The following is a 24,484-nucleotide window of genomic DNA, read 5'->3' on the forward strand; positions in this document are numbered from 1 at the left end:
GGCAGACACTCAACGACTGAGACACTTAGGTGCCCCCTGCCTTATAAAATTAAATATGCACCCTCCCCACCCCACCCTGGTTTTGCTTGTAACTCACTGGAGTCCTTGGACAGCTCATACCTTTTTCCTACCCCTCTTTGGAACTCTGTCTCTTCAGAAAATGTAGACTTTAGGGTTAGATCAGTGATCCTCAGCTCTAGCCATACTTAGAATGAATCTGGGATGCTTAAAACTAATGGATGGATTCCTGAGTCCCACCTCGGATCAATTAAAACAATCTCTGGGGTGGGACATTGTTTAAAGTATCCTGGGTGAGGGGCCCCTGGGTGGCTCAGTCTGACTCTTGATTTTGGGTCAGGTCATGATCTCCGGGCCATGAGATCAAGCTCCAGGTCAGGCTCCATGTTGAGGGCAGATGGAGGCTGCTTAAGATTCTTCTTGCCTCTGACCATCCCCCCAAAAAATATTCTGGGTGATTCTGATGGTATAGCCAGAGTGGAGAACCTCTGAGCTAGATGATCTCTCATTGCTCTTTACATTTTGCAGCCACATTTCAGCATGTGCTGAAGCATGGAGATGGGGAGCAGACCTCTAAGGGCTACAACTGCTCACCACAAACAGGGGACCCAATTTTATTTTTTAAGTAGGCTCCATTGGTGTGAAACCCAATGTGGTGGCAGGGACTTGAATTCATGACCCTGAAATCAGGACCTGAGCTGCGATAGAAACTTGGACGCTCAATAACTGAACCACCCAGGTGCCCCACAGGGGGCCCAATTCTAATGTCTGTTTTGCTTGCCAGGGCACCTGGTTGGTTCAGTTGGTGGCACATGTGACTCTTAATCCCGAGGTTGTGAGCCTCACATTGGGTGTAGAGATTACTTAAAAATAAAACAAAAATTTTAAAAAGGATTGTTTGGCTGTGCATTCACTGAGAGGGCTTATCCGACCCCCGCCTCTCTTACCAGTACGGCTGGTAAGAGCTTTGGGTGAGTCATATATGCGGAAGCACATTAAAAATGGAGCACAAGGGAACTTTTTTCTCTCTAGTTTTGTCTTTTCTAGAATGTCATATAGTTGGAATCATACAGTGTGGCCTTCAGACTGGCTTTTTTCATTAAACAATATGCATTTACGCTTCTTTCATGTTTTTGTGGCTTGATAGCTCATTTCTTTCTATCACTGAATAATACATTATGTGGCTATATCACAATTTACTGATTCACCTTTTACAGGACTTCCTGGTTGCTTCCAACTTGGACATAAGTTTCAACTAATTTGGGTAAATACTAAGGAGAGCGATTGCTGGATCTTATGGAAAGACTATATATTTAGCTTTGTAAGAAACTGCCAAACTATCTTCTCAAGAGGCCGTACTATTTTGCATTCACACCAGTAATGAGAATTCCTGGTCCTCCACATCCTTGTCAGGATTTGGTATTGTCAGTTTTTGGATTCTAGGCATCCTAATGGGTGATGATATTTCATTGTTGACTTAATTTGCAATTCCCTAATGACACAATGCTGAGCATTTTTTTTTTTTTTTTTTGTATGCTCATTAGTCCCCTGTAATCCTCTTTGGTGAGGTGTCTATTCAGATCTTTTGCCCATTTTTAAAATAGGTTGTTTTCATATTGTTGAATTTTAAGAGTTCTTTGTAGATCTTTGTATATTTGGGGGTACAATGCCTTTATCTGACATGTTTTGCAAACATTTTCTCTCAGTCCTGGCTTGTCTTTTTCATTTTGGTAACAATGACTTCGTAGAGCAGAAGTTTTTAATGAAACCCAATTTAGGGATCCCTGGGTGGCGCAGCGGTTTGGCGCCTGCCTTTGGCCCAGGGCGTGATCCTGGAGACCCCGGTTCGAATCCCACGTCAGGCTCCCGGTGCATGGAGCCTGCTTCTCCCTCCGCCTGTGTCTCTGCCTCTCTCTCTCTCTGTGACTATCATAAATAAATAAAAAATTAAAAAAAAAAAAAGAAACCCAATTTATTTATTCTTTCATGGATTGTGCTTTTGATGTTGTTTCTAAAAACTCATCACCAAACCCAAGGTCACCCAGGTTTTCTCCTGTTTATCTTCTAGAAATTTTATTGTTTTGTGTTTTACATTTGGATCCATGATCCGTTTTGAGTTAACATTTGTGAATGGTGTATAGTGTTTAAATCCAGCACTATCTATTGAAAAGACTATCCTTTCTCCATTGAATTGACTTTGCTCCTTTGGCAAAGATCAGCTGACTATATTTATGTGGATCTACTTCAGGGTTCTCTACTCATTCCAATGATCTATTTGTCTAGTCCTTTGCCAATACCACACTGTCTTATTATTGTAACTTTATGATAAATCTTGAAGTTGAGTAGTGCCAATCTTCCTTTGTTCTTTGACTTTACTATCTGCTCAGTTGCATGTAGGCCTGGGGCACCTGGGTGGCTCAGTCAGTTAAGTGTCTGCCTTCAGGGGGATCCCTGGGTAGCTCAGCAGTTTAGCGCCTGCCTTCTGCCCAGGGCATGATCCTGGAGTCCTGGGATCGGGTCCCACATCAGGCTCCCTTCATGGAGCCTGCTTCTCCTTCTGCCTGTGTCTCTGCCCCTCTCTCTTTCTCTGTCTCTCATGAATAAATAAATAAAATCTTTAAGAAGAAAAAAAAAAGTGTCTGCCTTCAGCTCAGCTCAGGTCATGACACCAGGACCCATCGGGCTCTCTGCTCAGGGGAGAGTCTGCTTCTCTGTCTGCCCTCCCAACCTCCCCCCACCCCCCCGGCTCATGGGCGCGTGTGTGCACACATGCAAAAATAAATAAAAATGAATAAGTCTAAAACTGCTCTAAAAAAACAAAGTATTTTAAAGAGGGGGGGAGGGTGAATACCAACTCCAAATGAAAGGGAACGCCTGGTGAATGAAGTCTTCTAGTGGCTCCTCCTTGCTGACAGGCCTATAGCCTCTTACCAAGCACAGAGTCCTCTATAACTGGACTGCCCCTTCAGCCCATGAGCCACCCCAACATCTACAGTGCAGCTGAACTGAATCACTCAGGCTCCAGGAGGCAATCTGGGACTTTACAATACTCTCTTGATCTGTAACACTGTCCCTCCCTTGCCTGGTCTGCAAATGTCTTGAAGTTTCTGCAGACTTCAACTTGGGCACGAAGAAGTGATACTAGTCCAAAGCACCTGCTTCATAACACCACAATAGGTGTTTCTGTCTGGAGCACCTGTTTCTGTCAGGATCTCCTTCCAGTCTCCTGCACTAAACTGAGCATACCCTAACATACCCTGCTGCCTCCTCATCACCCCCTGTTCTTTCCAAATGTACAAACAGAAGAATCACGTTTCAGGAATGAAGCTATTATTCCCACAATATTGAACTACAGTCCTGAAACTATGCATCAACAACCTTGAGGTGCCATAACAAATTTTAGGCGGTATGGTAGGATTTTAAATTTGGGAGATACTCAACATCTATTGGCTACAAAGAGATCTACTAGTTCAACGTAGTTAGTTCATAGTTTCATCATTAGGTTGTGATACATTCTTATGGTTATGTCATCTTTGAGGAGCTGGGTTTTTAGTGGTTGCTGTGATAAAAAGCAACTGAAAGTTGATGCAGAACAGGAAATAAAGGCAGTAGTGTCTAATCTGATTAGAAAATGTGACAAGTTTTATAGTGCCCAACAAGCACACTGATCCCATTACTTACTGTATTTAAGAATGAAATAAAAGTATTGTTTCCCTTTAGTTCATATGTACTATTTTTTTTTAAATGACTTAGTAGGACATAATTCTCGTTATGTGATTTGAGCATAAATACTTGATAAATAGAACTGTTAGGCATTTATTATGGTTTAAAGGCTCCATGAGAAAATGACTGAGCCACTAGTGCTGAGGTGAGTGCTGTGAGCTGAGAAAGTTTGGGAACCTCTGGTCTAATAAATCCTCTAATTCAGGGCACATTAAAAAACTGTAGGTTTGTGAAGTCCATTTAGTGGGTTGTGGCCAGCATTTTTTTTCTCCTTAATAAAATAGATTGGTAAATAGAACACATTGCATGTAGCAAAGGTAAATATTATTGCATGAAACTTATGTTCATTATGTATACATACAAATAAGTATGGGTATCTTGGGTCACAATGTAAAATGTGTATTTCTTGTTTGGGATGATTTTAGAAGCTGAAAAGCTACTAAGACTTCAACCTCCTTATTTTAGAGATGAGAAAACAGCCAGGAGAGTGAAAGCTGATTACTGCAATTCATAGCCACCAGTGGCAGGCTCTGTTGCACTCAGCCTTACTATGCTGGGTGGCCACTGCTCACAGGGATCCTCCAAGACAGGCCTCATTCTACCCTGTAGAGGTATGCTCACTCAAAGTCACATAGCTACAGAAGTGAAGGATCAGTTACCCTCATTTTGGTTCCAAGACCCATTTACACCCCACAAATGCCAGCAGCCACACCTAGAACAAAATGGTTTTAATCAATTGCGTCACCCTCACTCTCCTGGGAGCGAAGCAACAAAAAGGCTCGGCTCCTGCCCCCAGAGGACAGTAAGGCTTATGTGTCTCTCCACACTGCAGGGCCCAGGCTGGGCAGGCAGGGGGCAGAAGGCAGGGAGGGAGGGAGGGTGGGAGGGAGGCAGGGAGAGAGGAAATGGCAGGTGTCTCGAACACAGGAAAGCAAAGGGGCCCCTGCTGGTCCTTGGGCCCCAGGGCCCAGCCCCAGTACTCCTGCTTTCCCCTCCCTGGCTCGAGAAAGGTCATGGAGAAGAGACAGGGGAGCAAGTCCCAGCAGCAGGAAAAGCAGCAGCAGCTGTTTCCTTCACCAATAAATATACTTCATTACCAAGCTAGAAGAGAGGGGTGGGAGAGGGACTGGGTGGGGAGGAAGGGGGGAGAAGCTGCCACCTGTGTTGCTGGGATTAAAGCAATGACGAGATGGTGCCAGACCCCCCACCACTAACCTCACCGCCCCCCAACCTTCTTCTTAAAACTGTGAAAAAGCTTTTAACATGGCCCTCCTGTCTCCAGGGCTGCTCTAAAGCCTGACTGAGAGGAGGCACCTGGCAGAGACCAGGCAGAGGGAGGGAAGGAGGGAGGCTGCTGCTCCCCAGAGGCTGCAGCTGGAGGGCTGGAGCCAAGTAAGCACTAAGGGGAGAGGGAGAGAGAAAGAGAGGGAGGGAGAGGGGAGGAAGGCTGAGCCACTCTCAGGAGCAGCTCCCAGCTGAGACCAGGGGGCAGAGAGAGGCTTGGTGGGTGGTGGGTGACCGCTGTCCAGTGTTAAGCTTGGGGCTGCTGAGGAGGGAGGGGGCCGAGTTAGGGATTTTCCCATCTGAGTGGCTCCGGAGACCCCCCCTCCCCCCAGAGCAGCAGGGGACAGAGAAAAGCCATCACTTCTTTGGTCTTTGTGGCGGCTCAGCAAGTGGGGTGGGAGGGAGGGCAGAATGGGCCCTTAGCGGGGAGCGCCACCTCAGCAGAGTAGGACTGGCTGGGAGCTCTGGCAGAAAGGTCACAGTGAGGCCAAGGAGCCCCCAGAAAGAGGAGTGGGAGTAGTCGTAGTGCAGTGCAGAAAGGTACGGGCATGGTGCCCTACCCTCTGCCAGGGCCCTTGGGAAAGGCTAAGCCCCCAGGGGTGGCCAACGAGAGCAGGCGCAGGGTCCAGAGCCAGCACTGGGAGAAGGGCGAGGTCGCTCTACTGCCCAGGCAGGGGGCTGGTCTTGCCTACTGCAGAACTCCCACTTTCCTTCTGCTTCCACCCCGACATGGTAGCTCTGGAGGGAGGGTGGGACCCCATCCTTTTTCAGAACCTTCCCTGAAGCCACAGAGGAGCTAGCCTTGCCCATAGGAGCAAGAGTGGCAACAGGACAAGGCTAGCCCTTACGGACTGGAATTCCACTCCCCTTCCTGCCGCCAACTGAAGTATAGGGCAGTCCTTGAAGACAGCTTCAGCCCTTGCCTCCCAACCTGAGGCAGGCCAGAGCCCTCCAGGGACATGGAAGCGGGAGGTGGGGGGGCATTAAGAGGGGCTTCCCCTCCTGCTCTTCTGCTCAGGGCTGGGACCAGTCAAGGGGCAATCTGCCCAAAAGTCTGAAAGCCAGCAAGTTGTAGCAACCCCCCACCCCCAATGCCAAACTAACAAACAAAACAGGAAAATGAAAAAATGGGGAGGGGGGGAAGACAAACCAAAACAGAACCCCCTGACCTCCTGCCCATGGCGGAGGGTCCAGCCAGTAGCAGAGGCTGGGGACCAGAGCTAGGAGGGTCTAGCTGGGCCGGCACTGAACCTGGCCCTCGGAGCTGTCCTCGTCGTCAGAAGCCCCAGCACCCCCACTGCTCAGGCCTGTGATCCGGTAGCCCATGTTGAGCAGCATCACCTCCAGTGGGTCGGCATTCATGCGCCGCTGGTTGGCCTGGGAAGCACCCTCCATGTCCTCCACAACTCGGCCTGTGAGGTCTTCACTCTGTGGGGGAAGGCACACACACCACTGGGATATATGTGTATGCAGGGGCAAACACACACACAGGGAGCAATAAATTTGGAGGGGACATCCATACCAGGAGATGTACATGAGGTTTGTACATAAACTCATGTGTGTATATTGGGTGCAGGGGAATACACATACTGGGACATGTACGGGGACATGCTCACCAGGATACTTCTGTGAGGACATGACATACCACATGGGGGGCCCATTTGGTAATATACATTGGGAGAGAACAACACAATACACTGAGATATATATATATATATATATATATATGTATATATATATATACATATATATATAAGTACTAAGTACTTTGTAAGTACTATATATATACACACACACACACACACACACACACACACACACACACACCTATCAGGATACATGTCGGTGGGGCCCCATACCAGAAATGATGGGGACATACCATATGGGGGGCCTGTACGTGGACACATACAAAAGAGGACTCACACAGGGTCTGTTGGGCACACCTGCTAGATACCCAGGATGGGGAGCACAGACAACACCCCCATCCTATTCCCTTCTGTCATCACTCCCAACAATGCTTCCTTTATCCTTCTCTTCTCCCCTCATGGGAGAGGCCTGTAGGGTTCTCTTTAAAATTCACAGTAAATTGCCTCTGTAATTAGATACACCACTTGATTTCTGCTTTGCTGGCTAGAAAGGGGAGGGAAGTGGGTCAGAGGGCAGGGGAGGCCTCAGGCCAGCCTGCCTGGCTACGCACTCTGGGAGTAGAAGGGACCATAACACCCTAAGTGTCGCTATGGACTGGACACTTCATAGGAATCACTTCTTTAAAACAGCCTTCTGAGGTGGTATTATCATTTCCATTCCAATGTACGGATGATAAAAACCTGGGCCAAAGATGGTTAAATCCCTCAGGCAGTGAGTGAAGGGACTAGGACTCAAACATAGGTTCACCAGACTCCAAAGCCTGCATACTTCCCATGTAACCAAGGGATTGGTTTTTGTCCAGCTTCTGGGGGATACAACACAGTGGTCTATGAGGGGCAGGGTACTTAGGTACCTAGGGGGCGTCTGAGGTACTGGTCTCACGAGGTGGTGCTGGAGTTGCTTTGGTTCCCTCCCTCCCTGTCTCCTGCACCCCTGTCCTTGGTTACTATTTCCTGTATATGAGTCTCATCTCCACTTGCTCAGGGATATGCCCCTAGAAGGCAGGTGCCAACTCTTGCCCCGGAACTGCCCACTCACTACATTTGGCACTTCCAGAATTTGATGGCTCCCACCTTGACACAGTGTTGGGCCCTTGGGTAAGAGCTCATTCATCCTAGCAGCTTTTAGCCTTTGGGTGACTCATTTCCCCTCCCAACCCTTCCTGAGTCAGCCAGAGGCCTTGCACAGTGTCCAGCCCAACCTTCCTCCCTGTCTAGTTTTGCCCATCTTCTCTATACCCTTACCTCTGGCCGTGGGTTCCAGAGCCGCACAACAGGGTCGATGCCGCTGGTGGCCAGGAAGCAGTAGCTGGGGTGTGGCTGCAGGCAGTTGACGATGGACTCGTCCCCTTGGAGCACGCGGACCAGGTTGGTGGTCTCCTTTTCCCAGATGAAGAAGGAGCCATCGTCAGAGCCACTGACGATGTACTGAGCGTTGCTGGCAGAGGGGCAAAGGGCAGGGAGGTCAGGTGGGGTACTGCCCTACAGCCTCAAGTAGAGGCTGTGTGGCTTAGGGCGAGGGGGAACACGGACATCTGGAGCTGCTCAGCCCCCCGAACTCTGGGATCTTCACTTGACTCAGAACTCCCACACGTGGTAATCCTCTCTCCAAACTGCTGAGCCCTAGTCACTGTCCAGCTATTATTAAGCTCAGGATTAGGGACTGTTTCGGTCCCTTTAAGATACTCTCCCTCAAAGCATATTATAAGCTCCCTGGGTGCTGGATCAGATCTTGCATCTCTTGGGTCTCTGGGAACACTCTTGTCTAAGCCTTCCCTCAGCAGCTCTAGCCTTCCCGGGTCCAGACCCTACAGTACATCTGCCCCTCACACATGACTTACACTTAGAGGGGATCTTGATGGAGAGATTCTCGAATTCAAGTGTTTCACCTACCCAAAGAAAGTTACACCATCTACAAAGGAGGGTTAGGGGTGATGGAATCTGAGACATGGGCTGTGTCCCTCAGTAACTGGGCACAGTTCTGAGCACATGATGTGCCAAGACCGCCAGCTTCTGAGGGCTCTTGCCTCATACCTCCAGCAGAGGAAAGCTCCAAGTATCAATATCAAAAAACCAAGCTCTGGCACATGGAGACTGAGGGAGAGGAGGTAGGGGATAAAGGCAGAGTCCAGGCCCTGTGCTAGATGCTTTATGGTTGTCCTCATTAATCCTCATTATGGACGACCTGTGAGTGGGGATGGCTGGTCTCATTTTATAGATGAAGAGACTGAGGCCCACAGAGGTGAAGCCATTTGGTCAAGGATACAGAGGCAGAGTTGGGATTTGAGACTTCTCTAAAAGCATTATGCCCCCACCCCCACCCCGACCTCCTGCTGCCAACTAGCCTGTGCCCTCCTCCTCTTCAGGACCTCGGACCTGCCAAAGAAATTGGCCTCCTTGATATCCGTAGTGGTGTTGCAGTGGCCACAGTAGCGGAATTGGTAGTCGTAGCTTCGCTCCCGCAGCACCATCTCATCCTCCGAGATGGAGTCCTTGCGGCTTGTGCTGCGGAGGCGGACAGGGCCGCCACCGCCACCACCAGCTCCCTTCTTCTCCTCTGGGGGCAGAGAGCATGGAAAGGTGAGGCCTGTCCCTCTTCCCCTGCCCTCCCCTGTCTCCACCCCTTGCCCTGTTTTCAGCCCTACCCCTACCCTGGAAAGCTGAGAATGACTGTGAGGAAGAAGCATCTTTGGACAGAGCCCTTGAGGATGTTCAAGAGGGGACCTCAGATGCTAGGAGGGCCTTGGCTCAGGTCCCTGAAAAATGTCTGAAAGCCCCAAGGATGCAGAGGCCCGCAGTCTGTTTCTGTGGAGGTGAGAGGCAGGGAGGAGAAGGTGAAGCACTACCGAGAGCCTTGAAGGGGAGATTTTTCTAAATAGATCCATGGCTCTGAAGGCAGTAAGGTCCAAGCCCTTCCTCGTTGGAAGACAAGTTACAGATCCTAACTGAGGCACTGACTGGTTAAGAGCCTTGGGTAAAATCACAACAGTTTTCTCAGTGCCTTAAAAGTGCCTTGGTTCTGCCTGCCTCCAGGCCTTTGCATGTGCTGGTCCCGAGACCAGGAAGTCTTCACCTCCCACAGCTACTTTTAATCTAGTTACCTCTTCTCCCTCATCCTCGAGATCTCAGGTTAAATGTCTCCTCCTCTAGAACCCCAGCCTGATACCAAGCCCTGCCCCATGCACCCATACCATATCGGGTCCCCATGGCACTCATCACACTCTGTTTCTCCTCCATCGCTTGGTTCCTTCACTAGGGCTGTAAACTCCATGAATACAGAAATCTCATCTGACTTGTTCACAGCTGTACTCCCAGGACCCAGCACAGTGCCTAGCACATGGTAGATGCTTGATAACTACTCAAACAAATGAATCAATCGCACGGTTAGTAAACTGCATAGGAGAGATGAGGATCCATGTCTGCCTCCAGTGAGTTCACATTTCACCACAAATACCCAGCTCACTCTCCAATGCTACTGAGGTGAGCTAGACAGGGCTTTTGAATGCTCTCTGTGCAGGTAAGGCAGTGGGTTCAGGGAGGCTGCGCTTCACCCAAGATCACATAATTACCACACGGCAGAGCCGAAGTTGGAACCCAAGGTTTTACACCACATGCATGAGGTATTTCTACTGCGCTATGCTGCTGCCTCTGTTGCAAGTGTGCAAACTGGAATGAGTGCAACCCCCAGCTGCTGCCTCTTACTCAGATGTCCAATGGAACGGCCAAGGCCCTATCTGTGAGCAGGTTGAGCAGGCCCAGCTGGAGCTACATAGATGGCCTGAGCTGAGCTTTTCCCTGTCCTGAGTTCCAGGCATTATACCAGGTGCTTTAAGCACGCTATTGCTAATCCTCCACAGAAACTCTGAATGGGAGGTACTATCACTCCCCCTTTACAGATGAGGAAACTGAGTCTCAGAGAGACCAAGTGACTGTTCCAAAGCCACATGATTTCTGAATCAACACCTGAATCCAGGCGTTACTGATCTCAGAACTATGTCCTCTCTAGCATGTCACATAGGACCTCAAATAGAAAGTGACAGTAACCCCTCCTCAGTGCCCACTCACCACCATCATTTTTGGAGAAGAGGGCTGCCGTGATGTCTCGGCCCAATGCGTCACAAGCGCTGCTGTGGGCCTGTTCCGGGAACTTCCCTTTGAAGTCATCCAGGCACTCCAGGGCCTCAGCCACATACTTGAGCTCAAAGAGGCAGCGGGCCAGGCGAAAGTGTGCCTTCAGGTGGCATGGGTTTAGGGAGATGGCCTTGAGGCAGTCCCTCAGGGCATCGTAGTGGTCACCATCCCTGGGAAGGCAGGGGAGTGTGGCTTGGAGGTGGGGCCACATAGCAAGCAAGGAATCCACTCAGTTTCTTCTGCTTCCTGTGGCCACCTCCACCCACCTCTGATGGATCTCAGGGAGAAGGTAGTTGGGGATGGAAAGAACTCTAGCTCAGCCCAGGCCTTGATCCCCAGGAGACAGAGTATGTTAAGGAGATAAGTCAGGAACCCTGAAGTCATGGTGGGGATGGCGGATGGGGGTAGGGGTGGGGTGGGTGGTGGGTGGTGGTGGTGGTTTGTGTGTACTCTTGGGGGGGAAAGCAGTGTCAGGCTGCCCTCTGCTGGGCACAGAGTGCAACTGTGCACTGGCTCATCCCAGGCACCCGCAGCTCTCTGCAGCAGAAGGCCTGGCATCTTGCCCATCTCAGGCTCCCCAAGCCCTCCTTTTCTTTTCCTCCAACTACCTCCTCAAATCCCCCCGGCTGGTCTTCAAAGCCATGGCCAAGGCAGGGGGCCCTCAAGGACAGTTCTGTGGTCTGGGGAAGCCAGAAGTGCCAGGCTGGGGACTCAGGGTCTGATCAGCAGGCAGCAAGCCCTCAGCCAGACCCCCCTCTGTCCTGGCTGACTGATCCACAGCAGCTGTGGCCTCTACCTCCCGGGGCTGAAGGATGGGGACTGACAGACTGGCAGAGTCAGCTCTCTGAAAGCTGATGGCAAAGGGGGGTGGGCACGCCAGGAGCTCCAAATCATCCCCACTCACTTCTTCAACCTCCCATAGCATGGTCGAAGGGAAGTGGGGATGGTTTTGTGGGGAGAGTGAGTGGGGAGGGGCCAAAGGAAAGTCTCTTGCTCTCCCACCCTATGCCAGAATATAGAATACACTCCCCAGCACCTCTCATCTGTTCCCACCTGTCATTTGGAGAGCCAGAGAGGTCATAAGAACCACTTCTCCTTCGGTAACTGTTTTGTTTTGTTTTTTTTTCCTTTCCGTGCTGAGCTGAGATGGGCCTAGGACCCAACTGTGCCAAGCAGCACTCTCCAGGGTTGATGTTCCTTCCACCAACATAGAGCTCACAACCCTCCTGCATAGGGCCAAAGCAGGCCCGACAGGGAAAATGCCCTCCTGACCCTCCTCTCCTACAGCACTCAGAGGGAGCATTCAGCCCTTGCAGCAGCCATGCCCACTTAGACAACAAGCAGCTCACCAGTGTGGGAGCAGGCAGGGGACAGAGTGCTTTGAAGGCATGGCCTGCGTCAGAACGACTGGCTGTGATGAAGGAGCAGGCACTGTTTAGAAACCCAATTACCACCTGCAAAGTGCCCCTCAGAGCTCCTGGAGAGAGCCAGACAGAGACCAACCAGGAGCCAGGGGGTGACAGCTCCCACTGCATCCAGGAGCAGATGGCAGCCCTGGAGAGACAGGCCTGGGACAGAATGTGACATTCTAGGGGTCACTGGCAGGCATGTGGGGATGGGGAGAGCAGGCTGGCCCCAGGGCTCACCCATCCAGACTCACTGCCAGATCAATCTCCCTGAAAGGACAGCCCTCAGCACATCCCTCTCCTGCTCAAAACTCCTCAGTAGCTGCCCATCATCCCACTGAATCCAGGCCAAAACGCCACCGCTCTGCATTCCAAGTCCTTCCCAGGCCGGCCCCAGGCTACCTCACAGACTCATCTCCTGCCAGTCCCTTCCAGAACCCTCTGCTCCAGCCAAATGGATTTGTTGTTCTGCAAACAAGCTCTTCAGTCAGTCCCCCACCCCCACGCCTTTGTTCACACCATTCATCTTCCTGGGAATGTCCTTCCCTGTAATCCCCTCCTCCTTTTCATTTCCTTGCCTAAGCCTGCCCACACTTAAAGCCCAGACACCTCATCTTCCTGACATTTCCCTGACCCCAGCTAAAGTGACCTAACTTTTCTTGATGCCCACAGCGCTTCACCTGATCACTCAAAGACATTGCTTCCTGCCTCTTTGATGACGAACCATGATGTCTTTGTCCTCCGTCCAAAGGCTGGGCACTCTGGAACACAGGAACTCAAAGTGAAGAACTTTGTGTCCCTGGTCTCTAGTGCATAGTAGGAATTCAGAGAACATGTCAAGGGCACCCATGGATTGGGAAATCATTAGCCACTCTTAGCAAGAATGTAGGAGTGAAACAGCTCTCAGTCTAAAGCCTGGATGAGGACACTGTATTCTACCCAACTCCTGGGACAGAGAGGCAAAACACATCAGGATGGCCCCCAAACCATCACCTCCTGGGTTGGGTTGCCATCTGAGCCTTTGGCAAACTCTTGATGCCTAAGCTAAGGCCTATGGGGGTAGCATCTTCCCAAACCCCCATCTACCATCCTGCTGACTTGGGTGGGTTTCTTAAGCTTCCCTCTCTGGCCTGCCTTGTTGCAGCCAGACGATGGCACACCAGCTGGCCTGTCTGTCTGGGCAGAGCCGACGGATGCCAGACGGAGCAGAAATGGCTGTGGGCCCAGCTCTATCCATCTCCAGTCCTGGCCTCGGCTGGGGGATGGGGTCTGCCCGCCTGCTTGCCTGCTGGTGCTGCAGGCAGAAGGGCTGAGAGACCTGATGGTCTCCAAAGATAGCGGGTTCTTCAGGATATGGACCCACCCTTTTACCACCAGCCACTATGACCCAACATGACCCACAGCCAGCTTTAGATCCCTGGTATCTTGTTTGTGCTTGGTCCAGTGGTCTAAGAGCATAGGGAAGCAGGCCCCAAGGTCAAGGAGCTGCAGAATCAGATAGATACCACCTCAATTCACCAAATGCCTCTTTTCTATCTAACAAGAATTCCACTGCTCCTTCATAGTCCAATTCAAGGCACAATTATGCAGCAATTGGGATTAATCATTCTCTTCAAATCCTACTTGCCCAGTGACCACATCATTTTATAACAAAATACTGTGTTGAAGCTACTTTTGAACATGTCCTACTTCATTATGAGCTTCCTTGGTGCTTGAGACTTCCTGACTTCCAGTCTGGAGGTGGGGAGGAGAAGCCTGAGGCTAAGGAGCCCTAAGAGGCAGTGGCATGCCACTGCCACCTTCCCTGGAGGCCTCGGCAACTTGGCTCCACCAGGCCCCGTCTTCATCCCTCATCCTGGCCAGAGTCCACTCACCACTTGCGCTTCATGTAGGCAGCAGCTCGGTTCCCATAGAGCATGGCATTATGAGGGGCCCTCTGCACGGCCTTGCTGTAAAGCTGAATGGCCTGGGTCCACTGCTGGCAGGCAAAGGCCTCGTTGGCTTGCTGTTTCACACGCTCCAAGTATGGGGGCAGCTCTACCTGGGGGCTATGGGGAAGGAGAGCCAAGTCAGGCCAGCCAAAGAAGGTCAGAGAAGTCTGCAGCCTTGCCTGAAGGGCACCCATATTTTCTTGGTCTGTGAGATCTCCATCGTCATTTAGAAGAGGGGACCACTCCTATCCTTGGCCTGGATTACTGTAATAGGTAGTGGGCACAGTCCAGATACACTGAACCAGTGAAAAAAAATCAGAGAAACAGAAATGAAGCTATCACAGACAGGTTAAAGGCAATTTTGTGTAAACTCTACAATTGTAAACTCTACAACCAACATGGGGCTCAAACTCATGACCCCAAGATCAAGCGCTGCATGCTCCACTAACTGAGCTATCCAGGTACCCCAAGAGCGATTCTACTCTATTTCCCAAAGGCAATTCTTAATCAAATTCCTGGGCATGACAGTAGCTAGCCACCTGCCTCCACACTGAGATGAACCTTATGACCACCCAAGTTCCTCCCATGGATCTATAGAGACATCTGTTTCTCTCAAAGCTCAGAGGATTTGAGCACCTCTGTATCTACAGTCCAGCATTGGGCCTGGCAGTGAACAGAAACCAAAAGATGGTATGGGACAAAGAAAAATATAATAGGGGAGGTCCATCTGTGTGGAACACCTTTAAGAGAGAGCTCAGTACTAAGAGGCAGCTGGCCCCCGGTTCCTGACCTAGCTACTGATACCAAGGGACTGAAGCTTCAGTTTGAGCATGACTGGAATCCTACCAGGGAGGAACAGTATTGGAAACACTAGCCATATCCAGAAATACTCCATTACTCCATTATAACCCTTGCCCCAGCCCCTCAAACTCTGAGGTGTGTGCCTGGATGCTTTACAGGACATGCTCTTTTCTCCAATTCTATGGTAAGGTACCATAAGGTGTAATTGGGACTGAGAGGGCTGGACAAGTCAGTCTGGCCTCACCTGACATGTCCCCTATTCTCTGGCAGCCGGAAGCCGTTGCTGTGAAGGTGCAGGCCATTGGACACACCGTTGGATACACCATTGGTGGACATCTTGCCATTCTGAACTTCTGGCAGGGGTGGGGAGAAAGGAACAGCAACAACTTAAGAGAAAGTCCTCATTTCTCCTCAGCAGCCTTCCAGCTTCCATCACAGGACCTGATGGTTCCACTGTGGGCCATTCTCCCGGGGTTAGATCCATTCCCAGAAAGCAAGTTCTGACACGCAGGCAAATGCATAAAGAAAAGCCTGTGCGCCCTCTGCTGGTTGGAGAGGGACACAGCTTCAACATGACATTACACTTAGCTGGGGGTTGGGGAGGGAGAAGTAGAGGTGCCTAAATCAACAGTAAGGCTCAGAGAGGAGTCAGTGAGGAGACTGATCCAGGATGAGAAAGGAAGGGCAACTACTTCAGGTCCTCAAGAGACAAATAAACTGCTTTTTGAGAAGGAAGTGAAAAGGACCATGATGCCAACCTCTTTGATGGATCTCTCTGGCCTACTGTTATCTTCCTTCTTACTGTACAGAAGAATGTTCTTTCAGGGAATCTACTCCTTTTGGTGGATCACAGCCACAGTACAAGAGAAGAGGCAGCTTTCTCAGCAGAGGTGACACACATTCAAGCTCCCAGCAGAGATACCCTATCCCAAGAAATAACTTACCCCCTGAGGAGTGGCATTTTCGAGGCAGGAGGAAGGTATATGGCCGCTGCTTATAAGTCAGGTCAAACAAATAGACCTAGAGAGGAAGGGTCAAGAAAAGAGACAGAGACCATGAGGTAAGAATGTGGCTAGCTATGAGCAAGGCCTTGGTGGCTTGATGGCTCTCAGGAACACAGTGGGTGTTGAGGAGGGAGCCATCAAGCAAGGCCAGGAGAGGTTCCTATGGAGCAAACCTCAGATAGGAAAATATTCCCAGTTCCTGGCCCTTAGGGTAGACTGCTTAAAACACTGCCATTAATTAGAATCACATGTTTAAGTTGGAAAGGTCCTCAGAGGTCACAAAGCCAAATGTCTCACTTTACAGATGGGAAAACTGAAGCCTCAGAGAAGGGAAGCAATTTGCCCAAATTAACACTGCTACTTACTTATCTCAGCAAACATTATCTATTATATTATTATCTGTTATACTATTAGTATAATATATCTATTATAGCATCTATAGTATCTATTATAGTATATCTATTATACTAATAATAATATATCTATTATACTATTATCTATTATAACATTTATTGAATTCTTACTTTGCTTTAGAAACTTTGCAAACTGTTTTATATGATTTATCTCATTTCATCCTAGAAACCACCCCATAGAGAGGTACTACTATTTTTTTATTTTATTGTTTTTAATAATCTCTACACCCAACATGGGATCCAAACTCACAACCCCAGGGACCAAGAATTGCATGCTCTTCTGACTGAGACAACCAGGTGCCCTAAGAATTGCTATTATTATCACCTCCTTTATAGAGGAAGAAATACAGGCTCAGACTTTACTTACCCAGGGCCATAAAAACAACATGTAGCACAGCGAGGACCCAAAACCAAGTCTGTCTGGCTCCAAACCACTCTGCTAGACTGCCTCTCTACTCATCCTTAGGTTACCTTTAGGCCAGGTGATGGCTCAGCAATCTGAAGCCAGAACTATATTCTGAACTCAGGTGCTCGCCTGTTCTCTATCCCAGTTCTTTGGTACATAACCCATCTTGCCTTGTAATGTCATCAACTGGTTCGCTTGTCATGTTTCCCCTGTCAACCTGGGCTGGATCATAGTTCACATTTGTTTCCTTCATGTTTATAATAATGCTAGTCCCACAGTAAGTACTCAGTGAATGTATGCAGAATAAATGGATTTGAGCAAGGCTTACTAAATATCCTGAGAATATTCAAACAGTAACCTGCCATAATCAAGGAACACTCCTACAGCTGGCCCTAACCCACAGCCTGGCTCTGAGCCCCAGGATTTTCTCCTAGGAAAAAAGATGAGGAAATTGAGGCTCAGAAGAATGAAGACACTTGTTCAAATTCACAGTACAGAGAAGATAGATCCTGTCAGTTCTAAAGCTTAAGAAAAAGCCAAGGCCAGGGCACTTCTCTAGGAATTCCAATGATGCCTTATTGCTCCTACATTTCACCATAAAGTCATTTACAATAAGGCTGTTGCTTCTTGTCTGCCTCATGGTAGTGGAAGTGAGAAATAAGACCTGGCTACTGAATATGGGTGGTGGAGCAAAGCCACCCTGGGCAGCCATACATACCTGCTCCCCTCCCATGTTGACCAGCAGCTCTGTGCCATTGGGGCTGAAGGTCACATAGGTGGCAACCAGCACTCGCAGACGGTTGTTGTAATCAGGCAGCTTCACTGGCAGGTGACCTGTGGGGAACAGCTTAGTTACCCTAATTGAGCTTCTCCATCTCCCCCCAGAGGGGCAGGGGATTGTATGAAGCCAACCATATCAATAATGGTAGCAATTATATTCATCATAAAAGCAGCTTCAAGTGTTGAACACTTACTAGATGCACTAGGCTAATTGCTTTTTATTTTTATTTTTTTATTTTTTTGCTAATTGCTTTTTAAATACTCTATCTCATTTAATCATTATGATGCCATTTTATGGAAAAGAAATTAAGATTTATAAAGGGTAATGGTTTGCCAAAGGTCACAGTATGGCTGGTCAATGACAGTCAGGATTAAAGCCCACATCTGCCTTACTCTAAAACCCTTGCTCTTGACCACCATGCCATGCGTCTCCTGTACCACCCCAGAGAGAGTCAGCACCCAGCCAAGAATTTGGGGCCAGAGCTGTACTCAGTCCTACCTGCCACGTAATACTGGGCTGCACCATCCGGAAGGGGCTTCTGCCGGTCACAGAAGGTGTGGACACCTGCTGAAGGGCTCTGCTTCATGCTCTTCCTGGTGGGAAGGCAAAGCATATAGATTATAACCCCTAGCACTACCCCTGGCTGGATCAGACCACAATCCCTAAAAGAAAACCTAAATGAGTATCTCTGAAAGGAGGTAACTTTCTTCCTTACCTCAGCAACCCCAAAGGTTCACCAACTAGATAGCCATGGCCACATACATTACAGTGCTTTACAAGTAGGTCCTGTCCATTGTCTTGGTCTTCATGACCACCCTATCATCCCCATTTTACAGATGATGAAGGTAGGGGTCAAGGTCCACTCCAGGTCATCTAGTGTGTGAGGAGCAGCAGTGGTTGCCCAAACCCACAAATGAAAGTAAAGCAGGCCAGACATTCCTGTGTCTGTCCCAGGAGTCAAGTGAAAACCCAAGCTAGCAGAGCAGGTCTGGGACTTATGTGGAGGTTCTGAGTATATTCTACGTTTGTTTAAAAAAAAAAAAAAAGAATAAAAAAATTAAATTTTCTAAAAAAGAATTACAAGATTATAACTCTGTACAAATAGAGTAAAAGAACAAGCAGAAAATATTATACACAGTGATTTCTTTCAGGTGGTGGACTACGGGTAGTTTCTTTATTATACTTCCCATATTTTCCAAAACAAGTATGGATTACATTTTTTTTTTTTAAATCACAAAATTTAAAAAACCTACCTCAAAAAGAAGAGGGCATGGCAACGAGGGAAAGGGGCAGCAGGTTCCCAGGGACTTGCCCAGGGGAGGCCGAACTATTCATACCTGTGGTTATGGATCATGCGAATGTCATAGAGCCTCACAAAGGGCCCACTGGCCCCTACTGCCAGGCAGTTGTTGTCCTGGGGGTTGACAGTGAGGCACTTGGCCTCCACCAGCTGGCCACAGTACTCTGTCAGGTCAATCAGCACTTCTGAGTGTTTGCTGTTCTCCCGAAGGTCATACTGGCTGTGAGAGAGGACAGTGTTAGGGGGTGGGGGTTGGGTCCTCCTGTGAGGCAAGGTAGAAGCTAATGCCTTGTTATATAAAGCAACTGAGAGTGGCTTTGACCTGTTCCTTAATAATAAGAATGGCAAAAACCATTCCTATTTCTTTTTCTTTTTAAAATATTTTATTTTTAAGTAATATCTACACCCAGTGTGGGGCTTGAACGCATTACCCTGATACCAAAGTTGCAAACTCCTCCAACTGAGCCAGCCAGATGCCCTGAAAAACCACTCCCACTTCTTGAATGCTCACTGTAGGCCAGGCACCTGAAATAGGCTTCTCACACAATCTGTCTTATTCTTCATATAACTACTGAAGGTAAATATTACTGTACTGTTTTTTTTAACAGGTATCAGTGATATCGCTATTAAATACTATTACTCTTGATTAATAAGAGTGAGAAATTGCTTTGTGTCCAGTACTGTCCCTAAGTGTTGTGCATGGCTTATCTAATTAAATCCTTCCACCATCCCCAGGTACCATTAGAACACTGAGGCTGAAGGCAGGTAAAGAGCCTATCTGGGATGACACTGCCAGTAAGTGTGAAGCTGTGATAGTGCAGAGCTGGCGAGACAGCCTTTAACCACTTGGCTCTTCTCCTTAACTCTACTTTTAATCTAATTTCTTACAAGAAACAGAAGAAGTATAGAGGTGACAGAAAAAAGAATCTAGAGGTCACCTAAGAGTTATCTAGAAACAGTGCGCCAAGACAACTCTGAATCCCACTCAGGCGGTAAAGGTCATGCCAGACATCCCGGGCAGTAACACGCCCCTCAGTGCAGTTTGGGGGACTGTTGTGCTGTCAACAATGGCACAGAGAAAGAGGGGGGATGTCCCCTGTATGCTCACTCACCTCCTGCCTAGACATTGGCAATAATCTCTACCCTGTCCACCTTACCTTTCTAAGCTAATCTCACTAGATTACTTTTCCTAAAATACTGGTTTTGTTATATCACTCTCCTGCTCAAAAAACTGCAGATTCCCCAATACTTCTAGGATGAGTTTATTGTTAGTTTATTTTTACCAAACTCCTCAGTCTGTTTTCCAAGACCTGATTTCATACCAGTCTTATTCCTCAGTTTTCTGTGTCAATTACAACTATCCCCTATGTGGCCTATCTACCCCTGCCTTTATAAACTCTGCTTAAGTTGGGGAGGCCACTCTGCTTTTCCTTGCCCATGCAAATCCTGTCTATTCTGGAAGGCCCAGTGTATGCTCACCTTCTACTAGGACACCTTCCCTGATTGTGCCTTTGCTTAAGTGCTTAGGCTCCAACTCAAATGCTTAGCTTCTACCTGCATCCCTGGCACACAGTAATTAGTCAAGGTCAACAAGAGTAACATGGAGTTGCATCTGTCATCACCAAGCGCTTTCTTTCTTCCAAGTACTATCCTAAGGTTTTCACAGGCATTATCTCTATTTTATTCTATTTTATTTTATTAATAAATTTATTTTTTATTGGTGTTCAATTTACCAACATACAGAATAACACCCAGTGCTCATCTGTCAAGTGCCCCCCCCAGTGCCCGTCATCCATTCACCCCCACCCCCTGCCTTCCTCCCCTTCCATCACCCCTAGTTCGCTTCCCAGAGTTAGGAGTCTTTATGTTCTGTCTCCCTTTCTGATATTTCCCACACATTTCTTCTCCCTTCCCTTATATTCCCTTTCGTTATTATTTATATTCCCCAAATGAATGAGAACATATAATGTTTGTCCTTCTCTGATTGACTTACTTCACTCAGCCATTATCTCAATTTTAATACTCAGGCCAGCAAGGGGGAGAATATAATTCCCATTATACATGAATAAACTAAGATTCAGGGGGTAAAGTGACTTGCCCCAAATACTGAGTGACAGAGGTAGGACTTGATCCCAGGTCTGTCTGACATCAGTGCCCTGCTTCTAACTGCTGTTTATGAGTGATTTACATATCTCTCCACCATTGTAACAGGGAAGAGGGCATAAAGTCCTATAAGATCTAAAGGGAAGGGATCCCTGAGTGGCGCAGCGGTTTGGCGCCTGCCTTTGGCCCAGGGCGTGATCCTGGAGACCCGGGATCGAATCCCACATCAGGCTCCCGGTGCATGGAGCCTGCTTTTCCCTCTGCCTGTGTCTCTGCCTCTCTCTCTCTCTGTGACTATCATAAATAAATAAAAATTAAAAAAATTAAAAAAAAGATCTAAAGGGAAGCGTTAAAGCAGGTTGGGGAGATAAAAGTTCTAAGGTCACCTCTGAAGAAAGGAGTTAAAGGGCATTGAGACCATTTTAGGATGAAGGGAAGTAGAGGCAAAGGTGTGACAATCCAGGCCACTGCAAAGGGAGAAAGCCCACTTTACCATTTCTGGCTGGCTATCTCTCCCTTCTCACACATACGCTCACTGATCAACTATTCGAGAGAAGTGTCAAGCACCTTTATGTGGCAGGCACTGTGCTGGGTTCTAAGGACACAACCAGGGACAAGAGACAGGTGGAGTGCTCTGACAGTTCACTGTTTGGTGAGTGATACAGACAAGAAGAAAACCAACAAGTAAATAAAATAAGAGAACTACGGATGGTAATTAGAGTGATAGAGGATATAATTAGGGTGCTGAGACAGAATAATGGAAGGGGGTCCTACTTCAGACAGGATAGTCAGAGAAGGTGCTTCTGAGGTGGTGATTCTTAAGGTGATCTCAGGGTGAGAAAATCAAACACTGAAAAAACTGAGGACAGAGGAAACCACATGGAGGGAAAGCAAGTGTGAAAGCCCGGAGGAAGCAGACTCTGTGCTGGTGAGAGCAGGCCGGCAGGCCTGGATATAGTGTAGGAGAGGGGAAGATGAGAGCAGGACAAGCAAATGTTCACAGACAAGTGCCCTGGGCAGACAAGTGAGGCTGGAACTCTGCTGAAGGGAAGGAACGAGGCCTGTAGAAGGAAGCAGCAGGGGCAGATGGGATAGGGGAGCCAACATGCAGTGGAACCAGGAAGGCACAGGCCCCGCTTCATCCCTCAGGCCCTTACCGGATAAGCCCATCCTCAGCAGCACTCCAGAATGTGTTGGGCCACATGGGCGCTGTGGCAATGCGTTTCACCCGGTTTGTGTGGTCTCCAAACATGTGGATTGTTTCCTTTACTGTCAGGTCGTGGACATGCACTTTGGAGTCGGCTGCCCCCGTGATCAAGATTCGGTCCCCAGCATGAGGCAGGAACTGCTCCAGAAAGATTGAAGAAGAGATTGGCAGGTAGTGGGGGTAGGGCTGGCCAGGAAAGAAGACTAGCCTGGATGTTAGCACTCTCTTTTCTTCATATCAGGTAAGAAAATGAGCCCATCTAAGACAGTCCACTAAGAAAACTGGATCTCAAGAATCAGCCCATAGGCCTACAGGTCAAAATTGGGGCATACACCTTTACTTTGCTGGAGTAGTCCTGATATGCTAAACTGACTACCTAAGGAATCCCTTTCCTTTGATTCTTCCCCAGGTAAGAGCTGAGTGGATGCTAATCATGGCTGTTACCATTTACTAAGCATTTACCATGTGCTAGACACCTGGGCAGGTACCATATCTTATTCATATTTAAAATAACCCCTTAAAATTGAGGTTCAGCACTAACACTGGGTTAACTCAAGTCTGTCTGATTCCCATATGCACACTACCTTATGAGGACTTTTTGATAAACTGAGGATTCTGTAATAAATTATCTTTAAAATGAAAAGGACTTCCAGTGTTTTAAGAAGGAAGTAGTATTTTAAGTTGGCTTCAAATATTTCTGGAGAATAATCTGGCAATAGGTAATAAAATAAAAACTGTTTCTATTTTTCGACCCCAAAGTTCCACTCCCAAGAAATAATTCTATTAGAAAAAAGGGACCTGTGCAGAAATGCTCAGTGGCCCTCCTCATAATAACAAATACTGGAAATGGCTCAAATGTTGGACTCTAGGGAAAGATTGAGCATCAGGAGACAACATCTCCATGTAGCTATTATAAAGAATGAGAACCCCGCCATTCAGATGAAGTTGAGAACAAAATATTCCAGATGACATGTGATAAGAACAAAACAGCCATAAGCATAGCTTTGAACAGTAATTTTACAAAAGTGTGCAGTTCTGTCACCTAGCTTTGAAAAGAAAAAATTTAGGTGTGGTGTTAGTTAACTTTTTCCTCTTTTTCTTGAGTTCAAAAAATTTAATTATCTTCTTTCTTAATTGAAAAGTTTCTTCCTACCCAAAATAAGGCTGAATGGGTGCTGGGGGTAGGGCATTATTCTGCACTTAAGGAGCTCAAGTCCTACTTAACTGTTCACAAAAGAACAACAATACACTCTTTCCACATACCATTCTCTAATGGATCACCAGGGCAAGGGATAGATGAAATAGATGGAATTTAATCATTTTCAGGGGCAACTAGTAGTCTTTAATCCTGTCTGGAGACAGCATATACCTCATGCACAACAGAAATGAACAGGTGAGCTCTTGAGGGCTAGAGCCACACTCATCACACACTGTAGTTGCCACCAGGGGGAGCTTGTGGGTTAAATAAAATTGTGTGTAGTGCTACTTACTATCTAGAGAGAAGAATCCTTTTCTACACTTGAATGGAAGAGGAGGCTGAGGGTCTGTGAATATAAGTGCCTTGCCCTAACTATTAGCGAGTATCAAGACCACTGTCAAATTCTGGTTTCCGAACTCAACATTTTGTGCTGTATGATGCCAAACTGATGGCACAGGTCCCTTTCCCAGATCCCACCCCCTGGATTCAAATTGAATCTAACACTTTTCAGGAGGCAGAAAACAGTCCCTGCTTGCCATGCAAGAGGTGAGTCAGCATTGTTCTGTCTCTAAAATTGCAGAAAATCATCTAGGATTGGTCCCTGGAACAGGAGGTGAAAATCAGAGCTTAGGAAGGAGGCAGGGTTTAGGGAGATACGTAGGTTTTCCGCTCTCAAATCTACCTTCTTCATGTATCTTGTAATTCTTCTTGATATTAATTAGGAAAATATTTCTTAGATTAGTGAGGCTTTCCAAAAGACAGCCTCATTCTCACATACATCCATTATAGAATTTCAGAGCTGGAAAGGTCCTTAAAGGTCGTTTCCTCCAACCTTATACCTGGCAGATAAAGTTCCCAGTGTGGAGAGTACCTCAGTGCTTGGACATTTCCTGCATTCTCAAAGGGTCCATTCTACCTTTTCCAAATTGCTCTAGCATTAGACAGTTCTCTCCTTCATCTGGTCCACATTTGCTCCTGTGGACTTGAGTCACTAATCTCACATCTGTTCTCTGGGACCAAAAGGCAGAAGTTTCATGTCACTTCCACTTACAAGGCTTCAGAGGTCTGAAGACACTTCTAAGTCCTATTCCCAATTCTCCTTCGCTCAACTTCCACCAACGAGTCAGTAGCC

At 47.9% G+C, this 24,484-nt stretch overlaps 1 protein-coding gene across 4 annotated transcripts in view; it reads right to left on the reverse strand.

Moving 5' to 3' along the window:
* Positions 1-4,454: 4,454 nt before the first annotated feature.
* Positions 4,455-24,484, reverse strand: part of WDTC1 (WD and tetratricopeptide repeats 1) — a 62,342-nt gene continuing 42,312 nt past the window's right edge. The window contains exons 6-16 of one of the 4 annotated variants that reach the window (XM_077898935.1): positions 22,105-22,292; positions 18,882-19,064; positions 18,043-18,137; positions 17,482-17,597; positions 15,885-15,960; positions 15,185-15,293; positions 14,083-14,256; positions 10,737-10,972; positions 9,017-9,228; positions 7,917-8,051; positions 4,455-6,453 (exon numbers count right to left, since the gene is read on the reverse strand). In XM_077898935.1, coding sequence (XP_077755061.1) covers positions 6,256-6,453; positions 7,917-8,051; positions 9,017-9,228; positions 10,737-10,972; positions 14,083-14,256; positions 15,185-15,293; positions 15,885-15,960; positions 17,482-17,597; positions 18,043-18,137; positions 18,882-19,064; positions 22,105-22,292 — 1,722 coding nt within the window. In that variant the 3' untranslated portion in view covers positions 4,455-6,255. Of the gene's footprint in view, positions 6,454-7,916; positions 8,110-9,016; positions 9,229-10,736; positions 10,973-14,082; positions 14,257-15,184; positions 15,294-15,884; positions 15,961-17,481; positions 17,598-18,042; positions 18,138-18,881; positions 19,065-22,104; positions 22,293-24,484 lie in introns of all 4 variants that reach the window. The other 3 variants (XM_077898934.1, XM_077898936.1, XM_077898932.1) reach the window with 3 other exon arrangements.

Source organism: Canis aureus, chromosome 5 (assembly GCF_053574225.1).
Source record: "Canis aureus isolate CA01 chromosome 5, VMU_Caureus_v.1.0, whole genome shotgun sequence".
Taxonomy (NCBI): domain Eukaryota; kingdom Metazoa; phylum Chordata; class Mammalia; order Carnivora; family Canidae; genus Canis; species Canis aureus.